Source organism: Apaloderma vittatum, unplaced genomic scaffold, assembly GCF_000703405.1.
Source record: "Apaloderma vittatum isolate BGI_N311 unplaced genomic scaffold, ASM70340v1 scaffold2158, whole genome shotgun sequence".
Lineage (NCBI taxonomy): Eukaryota > Metazoa > Chordata > Aves > Trogoniformes > Trogonidae > Apaloderma > Apaloderma vittatum.
Window position 1 is genome coordinate 1,289 of NW_009732177.1, and position 10,759 is coordinate 12,047.

Here is a 10,759-nt window from a genome sequence, read left to right on the forward strand (position 1 = left end):
CTCTCAGTAACTGACATTTCCTCACTGTTACAGTCTTACAGGTAATGCTGAAGTCCTTTAGTTGTGACTTTCAGGACTCATTAGCATCATTTGGGCTATCAAAAGTATGTAGGGAGAGATGAGGTCAGTTCTTTTAGACCCAGCAACAATGTGGGTCCAGCAAGAAGACTTGTTCTGTCTGAGTCTAATACCCTCTGACCAGGCTCTTTTAGATATTCCACATGCAGAGGGTTTAATGTTTTAATACTAAATTTACTTATTTGAAAACACAGGGGATTTTGATTTAGAAAAGCGATACAGCAATATACTGAAATCACAACACGAGCACAATATACAATTACAATATACACTGGACTCACAATACAAACGGGACTCACATTACCACTTTCTATAGGCTCACAGTCAAGATGCTGGGCCTCCCTAATTGCTGGGAAGGAGTATGTGGGTTGAAGCCAACTCAAGCTCATTGCACTCTTCAAGATTAATTTTTCTGGGTGTTCAATTTATATACTTATGTATGTAGATGCATATACATGCTTCCCCCATGTTGATTTGACTGGCTCAGGAAGTTAATATATTTTATTGATTATTTTAGGAAGGCCATTTACACAACCAGGTGACCCACCCAACTGATAACTGTCATTTATCTGCAACACAGGACATTCCCCAGTCCCTTTGGTCTTGGGATAAGTTCAGCTTCCTTTATGATAGCTGTGGTGACTCCCTACATTCTTCTCTGAGCTTTATGAGCTCATCATCCTTGCCTATCTTTTCTGAGCCTTCTTCCATCGTAGGCATTCATTGATGGGTTACATCCTTTCCCTCACACAGCGATGGTACTGTCAAGGCACGGGGGAAAGACAGTGAATGATGAATCTCAGGACTTATAGCATCCTCAGGGTCTCCTTCCTTTCCTTTTCCCTTCCCATCTCTTCGTGCAGATAGTGAAGACACTCTCTGGAGCCTGTAGAAATCAGACCCAGATATCAAAATCCAGCAAGTTAAGCGTGGAACTTAGGGTCAGTTTGATTAGTGACAGTCAAAATGCTGAAGCAGCCTAATGGAATGGAGAATTGAGCCATGGCATATGCAGTTTGGGTTAGTAGCACTCCAAGACCGGTATATAACTTTTTGTAAAGGCCAAAGTCAATGACTCTAAATAAGGTAACTACCCCAGTTTTAGAAATAGGCGGTAAGGTTTAGTGCCGTTTGTTACATTTCCACTTTTTCAAGCTGAATAGACTGTTAATTTTGGTAGGGCTGAACCTATTTTGTCTCGACTAAAAGAGGATCGCACTGTTATAATATCACCGGTGTTTGACAAGATTCATTTTGACGACTTTGAGCTTTATCAGTACCCAGTGGCTGCACATGGATTTGACTGGGCACTCTGGTGCCTTTATGAACCTTTATCAACTGAGTGGTATGCTCTGAAAGATGAAACTGCTCCAGTCCGGTAAGTATGAACAGCATTTGAGAGTGAGCCAAGATACTTGATATTCAGTGTAGAGCTAGCAGAGGGATGGGGTAGATACCTACAAAGCACGTTGTATTGGACATTGTATAGTTGTTTTGCAAGCGTGGGTTCTTTAGCAGCCCTGAAAATCTCAGTACACCAGTTGCAGGGTTGTATTACAGAATCTGCCCTGTGCTGGTCCTGTGAGATTTTCAGGCAATCCCTGAGTCACTGATTTTTGTCGTATGTTTCCTGAGGAAAGGCACCATAAAAACATTTGAAAATAGTGTAATGTGTTTGTCAGATGAGATGGCAGATTTTTTCATTCATATACTGCTATACCTGGTAGACAAGCATTGGAGATAAAGCTGCACAGATACCTAGATAAAAACTGTGAAATTGGCACCTGTTTATGTTAAAAACATTTTACAGCAAGCATTAATCATTTGGGAAGGAAAATGAAATGAAAGCAAGCCAAATGTAGGTTAAAGAATGTTTCACAGAGAAAATAGAAGTGGGTTTGGTCATAGAGAATGGGGGTATCAAAAGAGTACCAAATCCCTTTTCAGTCCCTTTTCCCCACTTCTAGGATGGGTTCATCTATGTTGGAATTTTTCTTGCCAAACAATTGTCTCATCTCCCTTGCAAAACCTCATTTGACAGTGATTCCATAATCCCCCTTGGTTATAGGCTTTCGTGTTTGAGTTTCCTTAATGTTAGGTAAATTTCGTAATGTCCAACCTTAATTCTTCCTTTCTAAAATTTAATATGATTTCTATAATCTTATTTTGAATATGTAAAACCTGTTGTTGCCTCTCCTCTCAAAATATATCAATTTAGTTTTAAAATACTAGATCATGTTTTTTAGACCATTGATCAAGTTTATTTAGAGTCTTCTGGATTCTTCAATGTTGATGCACATGTTCTGAATTTTAAATCTGTTACACTCTCTTGGATACAACTGGAATAATTCTGGAAATTCAAGACATGTTTGATGGCTAATTGACTTTCCTTTATTTCCGTCCTTGTTGCTTCTTTCTAATTCTACTTCTTTGGTTCTCCAGGAGCCCTTCTATAATGGGCATTCTTGCTGCAGATAGGAAATTTCTGGGTGAGATTGGTGTATTGGATGGTGGAATGCACGTATACGGAGGAGAAAATGTGGAACTTGGCGTGAGGGTAACCCTATTTTTTTATCTTTTTCTGCAAGATGGTGAACATTAGTATGATTCTTTTGAAAGTGCTCAGGCCACTGATTGTCCAGAGCATGAGTTAATATTTCAGGACAATTCTGTTTTATTTTGGGTACCAAAGGGAAGTGATAGATTTCCAAAAGTGCTTAAGACTCATCAGCAGGCTTTTGTTGATACTTCTTGATGAGTTCTGACACAAAAACCTAATTCAGTGAGGAAATACTGAATCTTGCAAGATGTGGTTCTCTGCAGCAATTTAAGTTATATGTCTCTTGGCTTAGCAGAAGAATAAGATAACATCAAGTTAAATTAGGTTATGTATTAGGAAAAAAATCCCAAATCAAAACCAAAAAGAGATCTAGAAAGTAATGTGTTCTTCAACTTGGCATGTATCCAAGAATGGAGTTTTTTTTTTTTTTTTTTCTTTTCATCTGGAGTGCCTTTAGTTATCAGGGAACATATGAGAGCACTTAAAAATAACCTATTGATGAGTATTTTTTTAAAGTAATGGTCATTGGAGATATTCTAGAAGACCTGAGAAGTAAAAGAGTGAACATAGTGCTTATCTCTAAAGAAGAGAAAGGATGGTAGGACATGAGAATTATAAATCTGATAGCAACACTTAAATATCTAGGAATCATAGAACTGTAGCATGTGTTCTGCTGGAAGGTCACCTAGTCCAACCCCCCTGCATTGACAAGAGACATCTTTAACTAGATCAGGTTGCTCAGAGCCCTATCAAGCCCTACCTTGAATGCTTCCAGGGATGGGGCCTGCAGCACCTCTCTGGGCAACCTGTTCCAGTGTTTCACCACTCTCAGTATAAAAAATTTCTTCCTTACATTCAGTTTAAATCTATTCTCTTTTAGTTTAAAACCATTGGCCCTTGTCCTGTCACTTCAGGCCTTACTTTAAAGGTTGCCCCTACCTTTCTTATAGGTTCCCTTTAAGTACCTGAAGGCTACTCTAAGGTCCCCCGGAGCCTTCTCTTCTCTAGGCTGAACAACCCCAATTCTTCTTAGCCTGTCTTTGTAGGAGAGGTGGTCCAGCTCCTTCATCATCTTTGTGACCCTCCTCTGGATTTGTTGAAAAGATCATCAAGAGGAAATAGAGCAACAGTCTTCCAAACATGCTAAATGCTATGTTAAATAAAGCCCTTGTTTGTGAGGGACCACAGTGAGTCACGTGGATATACTAACTTGGGTTGATATTGTATTGGAGATGTTGACGCTTTTCTCTGTTACTCATGGTGGACATGGTCAAAGATCCCACGCTTCAGATCCTGTCTGTGAGACTGAAATGTCACGTTGTCACCTCATGTCTTGCGAGGCAGGTTGTGAATTTATTTCAGTTCTGCTGCTTGAAAAAACATTTGCACTTCATTGCCCTTCATCATTCTCAGTGGTATCAATGTATGTTTATTCTTTAGTCAATTACACAAATACTGGAGCAGAAAACAATGGAGAATTAGTTCAGTTAAAACACAAAGTTGCTCTGAAAAATTACTGTAAAAACAGTATTAAAGATGTCTGTTTATTTCCGTCCTGAGGGTTTCTTGTGTCAGATGCGATTAGCTAGCATGCAGGCTGCTTCCCATGTTTTTCTTTAGTCAGCTGCGAATCCTGGAAAATTTAATGTGAACATGTGAAGGAAGTCTATAGCACATAATGGAGCATTTTGTGATCGTCCCTAAACTAGGACAATAAATCTATGTTGTGCAGTGCCATGTGGACTTGCCAGCTTGAGTTCTGTTCTGCATAGCTGCTCGTCTTTTGCAGAGCTTCCTTACTTACATGGATTCATATACAGTCAGGTTGAGTGTGTTCTTCCGGACCTTCTGTTACTTTTGAAGTATTGGTTGTGGTTGGCTTAGGTATCTTTTTAAATTCCATGTAGACATTTTCCAGGAACCCGCTCTACTTTTTCTTTCTCGTGAAATCTCCCCAGAGTGTAATATTTTGCAGAACCACTTTTTCTCTTGGCATGTCCCTGGCAGCGTCACTTCTTCTTCTTCAGGATTTAAGCCCATAACCACCACAGTATTTAGCAGTCTAGCTCCTAGTGAGATCAGTGGGAGGTAGGTACCAGTTCACCTGGTGCATCTATGCCAGCTGATCAGAGTGCCTTGTCACAGGCAACCGGTGAGTAGTTTTGTTAACGATAATGATAAATTAAAGGAAGAAAGAACATGCCTTTATTCTCCTGGACCTGTAACAGGGCTACACACAGCAGAAACCAAAGGCACTGAAAAATTCTTGTCATTCACTCAAGCCAGGAAATGGAGCTTTGAATGTTGACTGCATGCCAATTCATCTGGTGAAGGAGTTGGGGAAGGGAGGGGAGCAAGCAGAAATGTGAGCACTTTTTGTTAAAGTGCAAAGTGTTTGATTAAGGAATCAACTTTACTTCCAATTCCCTTTTCCTGACCTAGGCCTGGCAGTGTGGAGGCAAGGTAGAAGTGCTGCCCTGTTCAAGAGTTGCTCATTTGGAAAGGGCTCACAAGCCTTACTTGCCGGACTTAAGCATCGCGATGAAACGCAACGCCTTGCGGGTAGCCGAAGTGTGGATGGATGACTACAAGTACATGGTCTACTTTTCATGGAACCTTCCCATTGAGGTGGAGTGTTCCCCTGTGTTTCAAATAGGAATCCAAAGTCTAAAAGTGGTCAAATAAGAGCATGTGGTTACACCAAAAGAGGCATTGTGTGGTTGTAAGAGTCACTGGGTAGAATAAAAATAAAAATATTGATGTTAATAATTATTGATAGGGAAACCATCCTTAAACAGATCTTAAAGAATATAAAATTAAATGGTTTAACATGTATGTATTGATCTAGTCTAGTATTGATCTAGTCGAGAGGTGGCGTCCCTGGTGGCAGGGAGGCTGTGTTAAAATGATCTCTAAGGTCCCTTCCAGCTTAGGCCATTCTATGTATTTTAACTTTTTTAGGGAAAGTAGGGAGTATTTTACCTAGAATATTTGTAATTTTGTACAAAAGAGCATGTCTCTAGTGATCCGAGTGTCCTCAATATTTTTAAAATAGGCAAAAATGCACTTTGAATAGAGAAGTCAATTACTCCTCATCACATACGCAAGGACTTTTAAGTGAGCTCTCCCCTTTGCCGCCTGAAGTTCTGCTTTTGTTTCCTTGGAAGGAAAAAGGAAAATTCTTACGGCATCCTTGGAAAGTTAAAAAATGGTAATATCAGACAAATAAGAGATCTAATACTAATAAGTCATTTAAATTACGGAACAATTATTACAGTTTGAATCTTGATAGTTCCCATATGAAATGAGCATCACCATCAGCTGACTATTGATCAGACTGAGGTTGTTAACAAACTCTGTCTTATTTTTCACTTTAAGCTAGATGATTTTTGTAATTATGAAATAGGAAAACTACTTCCTAGCCATATCTAACTTCGATAGTGTTTATATTTATAAAGTCATAACATGCTAGTTTTTCAGTAATTTGTTCATGCTTTTAGGCAAAACATGTTCTGAAATTCCAAAGTTTAAGGAATGTACATTTCAAAGAAAACAAACTTTGAAGTATATTTGTTATGCTATGCATAGACAATATGGAGAAATGTCTGGTTTTTTCCTAGTTTCTCAGGCCACCTTAATGTTCTGAAATTAAATATTGTATTCTTTCAGAACCCTGGAATAGACTTTGGAGATGTTTCTTCCAGAAAAGAGCTAAGGAAAAAACTGAACTGTAAAGGCTTTGACTGGTACATAAAAAACGTTTATCCTACTTTAGTATTTCTTCCCAACATTGTTGGCTATGGAACTGTAAGTATTGAGACTATTCATTTAAAATTTGGAAAAACTCATTAGCTTTACTCTTGTGAAGAATTGTGGTGAACACAGTTTTGCTGATTATAATATATTTTTCCTGGAAACTTTAAGATGACTTTTACATGTCATTCTAGACACTAAAATTTTTCTAAAATCTTTTTCATATTAGATGTCAATCTAGATTTCTAAACTGTGTGTATTTGGTATGGACTGATTAAAGTACAACAGTAGTTTGGGAAAATGCCTAGCATCTTTGTTTTTATTTTTACTGCATGCAAAGCTCATATATTGAGCAACAAGAATGGATGGATATCTTCTTGTAAGGGCATGATTTTTTTGGTGCAATAGTATGGATTTTGTTCTACAGAGATTAACAGGGTGCTTTGGAAATCATGCAGACACGAATCAAGGTGGCATGTAATACGCTGAAGATCAGGCCACTGTTTGCGAAAGAGAAAGCTAATCACCTGGGCTGCAGTGGCTTCTTAATACCAGTAGGCATTTTTTTAGACCAAAGCTTGCATACCTTGGTCGAGCTGGGCAGGGGTACTCACCTGTTTGGAGCTGCCTGGTGACTTCTGGCATGGCACTATGTGACACAGCGTTGATCAGCCTTTAAAAGACCTTAGATTTGCTTTTGACTTTTCCAGTGATGATTCACTTCTCCAAAGGTAACTTTTCTAAACCCATACTGTATATTCCACTCCAGGATTTGATGCAGAGCTCTGAATAAAGTAGCCTTGTTTTCAAGACTGTTTCAAAAATGAGCAGTGAGCAACTGAAAACAGAATTGCTGTTCCTCACAATGAATTTCCTGTTTTATTCTGCAGATGAAGAACACATTGAAAGAAGACATTTGTATTGATCAAGGCCCTGTCCCTGGAAACACGCCAATTATGTATCCCTGCCATGTGTACTCAGCACAGGTAATGCAAGCAACTGGTCAGATCTTCACATATGAGCTGTATCTAACTTCCTTTCAAGCCATCACAGGGCCATGAAATATGCACTTCAAAACTTTAATCTCCCTGCTATCTGCAGGGGAATATTAACCTTTATATCATTAGATTCTGCTCCCAAATGCAACTGGCAGCAGACCAGGTTCCCGTGGAGATCTAAGTGCATTATACTAAGCCTTTTGGTTTAGCCTTGCCAAAAATTTCTGAGCCCTCATATTGATACTGGTTGATTTTGTTGATTGACAGAAGATCAGTGGGATGAATGAGAGAGATGGAGCTCTTCCTCACACTTCTCTTCGTCTCCTCTCAGTAGAAGGGAAGCTAAGGGCTAGAATTCAATTGTAAGCATCTCGCTTTCTTCCATTGGAAAGCACAAAGATGTTGTATAGGGTCAAATTAACGCTGGTTTCATTACTGAGAGATCAGTGAATGCTGGTGCTGTACAGCTGATAGCTCTCAATAGCAGATTTGGAACTGTCTTCTATCATCTGCTGGTGAGATTTCCCTGGTATCTTAATTCACTGAAAGTGGTGTCACCTTCCCTTTCAGCATATATTTTATCACAGCACTGGAGAAATGTATATAGGACATTTACTTGCCCGGAAGAATAGAGTTAGTAGATGCCTAACAGACCCTGGGAATGGGGACCTGCCAGTTTTAGAGAAATGTGACACAGCTGTGAATAAAAGCCTGAACTTGCACTGGGATTTTAAGCAGGTAGGTGGATTTCTATATCCCTACGTTTCAATAAGCTTTCTCATTATAATGAACCCTTAGACTGCAAATCAGTTTGCTTCTGAGTAATGTTGCCTCAATTTCAAGACTTGCAGGTGCCACTGCAAGAGCTATGGTAAAAGTGATTGAGTCTTCAGGGGTGTGTGATGTTAAAAACAAGGGAATGGTCACACAACTGAGGCAGAGAAACTAGAATTTAATTGAAATTCACTTGTTATCTGAACCATAGCCACTAACTCTCTGTCTTGGTGGAATCAGCTGATTTAAGCCTTTACCTGAAAGGTTTAAGTCAATTTTTATCTGGGCTGGCTAGAAACACACTTGCTCAATTGTCACCGTTGAGCTAATGGGGCAGGGAGTGCACAAGCCCAGGTGCCTCTGCTATTTTTGATGGCCTGTACATTGTGATCTCTCTCCACTGTCCACTGTCTGTCTTCCCAGCCTTCTCATGGGATCTGTTGGTCTTAGGAAAAAAAGTCGGCTGATGCCTTGTGCTGCTCACTCTCTGGTACCATCTTCTGTAACAGTGTCTGAGCATGGAGATCTTTGTTGGAGATAGGTTAGATTAGGTTCATCCCGTCAGAGCTCAGGCTGAAGCTCGAGATTAGAGCCTTCACACCGTGTTCACTTGTCTCCATTTGTGCAGGATTTATGTCAGCTGATGCTGGCATGCTTAAGATCACAAATGATACTTTCATATTCTGTATTCCGTCCCTCTGAATTCAGAATGTGGTAATACTGGCTTAATAAGCTAGTCTAAGACATACTGCCATGCTGCTGAGACAGGATAAACAGGCAGCAACAATAAGGGTAGAGGGAGAGGTGGGAAAAGAAGCCATGTAGCTCCTTCCCTCTTGGGTGATTCAAGCCTTATTATCTTTATGTAATTAATTAATTTTATGTGTAATGTATGGGCCTATTTAAAATATCCCTTCTCTTAAGCAGGAGACAAATCTTGTGAGAGAGTGGTAGAGAATAGAGGAGTTGAATTAGTGAAAGACAAAGGTTTCAGTGACGTGCACCAAATAATATAGATCTACATGATCTCCAGAAATTCTGCTGACATGGGTTTTCCTTTGTCTTTAGTCTGGTCTGTAAGAACAGATTAACTTATAAAAAGGTACAGGTATGTTTCTTAGAAGGTTTTGACACACCTTAAAAGTAAACCTGCCATTAGTTGCGTGTATCAAGCATTATCGCAGTGAAAGAACTGGCTGCCTGAAGGAGCATCCTGTTTGTTCTGAAGAGCATCCTGTTTGTTCTGAAGACCAACCCTTTAGGACAATCCTTGTTTCCAGTGTGATGAGTTGACTTAATCACACTTCAACCCATTTACAGTAGTTGATACTGAAACATTGACTTAGAGATAAGAGATTAATATTCTTACCTGTTATTACCTCTCTTCTTTCAAAACAAGATGAAGTATAAAAATTTACTAACAAGATTTTTAGAACTGTAAAAAAAACCACCCCAAACCCACAAAAAAAACCAAAAGAGAACCACTCCCTATCTCCAAAAAGCAGACACATAATAAACCTCTAAATATATTTTAATAATCTTTGAAGAGTTCCATAAGATGTCATGTGTCATTAGCCTAAGGAAATTGCAACATTTTTCCTTCAGGTCTGTAACATACCAGTGTTTCTGAGACACGTTTGTAGAGGCCAAGAGAACTGCTTCCTGACTGATTGCTAAATTTATAAGCCCTCAGCTTCTCTTGTATTTCCTTTTCTTCTGTAGGGATCAGCTGTAATCAACAGAAGCACCAAAAGATGCCTCGAAATCACAGCAATGAATTCAGTTTCATACAGACTTGTAATGCGGAGCTGCACAGGACAGAAGTGGAATATCCAACATACAGTTAAGGACTGGGGAAAGATGAAAGACCTGGAACAGAAGACGTATCACTCAAAGCACTGACTAGAGAAAGCTTTTCCTTGAAAGTTGCTATGTTCATAACACGGAACTGAAAGCAATGATTTCATGAGTTTGCTTGCACAGGATTTTACAACGTAGTAGTTACTGCAGGAGCTATGAGCTACTCACACAAAGGCGCAAGTTTGTCATTTCCTCAGTCAGGAGAGAGGTTGTTTTTGCTCTCTTTTATTATCCCCAGAGGGAAGCACCTCTCAACATTTTTGTCTGAGAGTGTTTCAGCCCACTCAGATTCCTTATGTTGTCCTTTGAAAGTGCCCATCTCTGCTCATTAATGAAAGGCCACTGCAAGTTTGCTAACTTTGTCATTTCAGTTAGATATGAACATTCAGAAGAAAAAAAAGTGGGCCTGACTTTCTCATGTACACACAGTTTATCTCAGGCTGAATTGGATCGTTTTTCTTGTCTTGTGCCATATAATTAATGCAAAATTTCTTGTCAAGGTGTGGTCATGCTAGTGGGCTAAATGAAGTATGTCCTTGTTCTTCTGTACCTGTAATTTACCTGGACATGATTCGGTTTCTCAGCAAAGTTTATTAGACTCAGCAGTGTACACACTAAAGCTGTTTTATGTTTACCTTTGTGAAGTTGGTTTATGCCAGCCAGTTGACAGCATGGATAAAATCCAGTCAAGTTCTTGGAAACAATGGAATTCAACTCGGTAGTTTCCACAGACAAA

The 10,759-nt window shown here is 39.3% G+C and overlaps 1 protein-coding gene across 1 annotated transcript in view; it reads left to right on the forward strand.

The window, feature by feature from the left end:
* The window catches only part of GALNT8 (polypeptide N-acetylgalactosaminyltransferase 8), a gene marked incomplete at its 5' end in the record, with an annotated part of 10,975 nt that extends 910 nt beyond the window's left edge, over positions 1-10,065 (forward strand). The window contains 7 exons of the mRNA XM_009875411.1: positions 1,259-1,456; positions 2,521-2,635; positions 5,081-5,266; positions 6,308-6,445; positions 7,282-7,377; positions 7,960-8,127; positions 9,886-10,065. Of these exons, the coding sequence (XP_009873713.1) occupies positions 1,259-1,456; positions 2,521-2,635; positions 5,081-5,266; positions 6,308-6,445; positions 7,282-7,377; positions 7,960-8,127; positions 9,886-10,065 (1,081 nt within the window). The remainder of the gene's footprint in view (positions 1-1,258; positions 1,457-2,520; positions 2,636-5,080; positions 5,267-6,307; positions 6,446-7,281; positions 7,378-7,959; positions 8,128-9,885) is intronic.
* Positions 10,066-10,759: the final 694 nt, after the last annotated feature.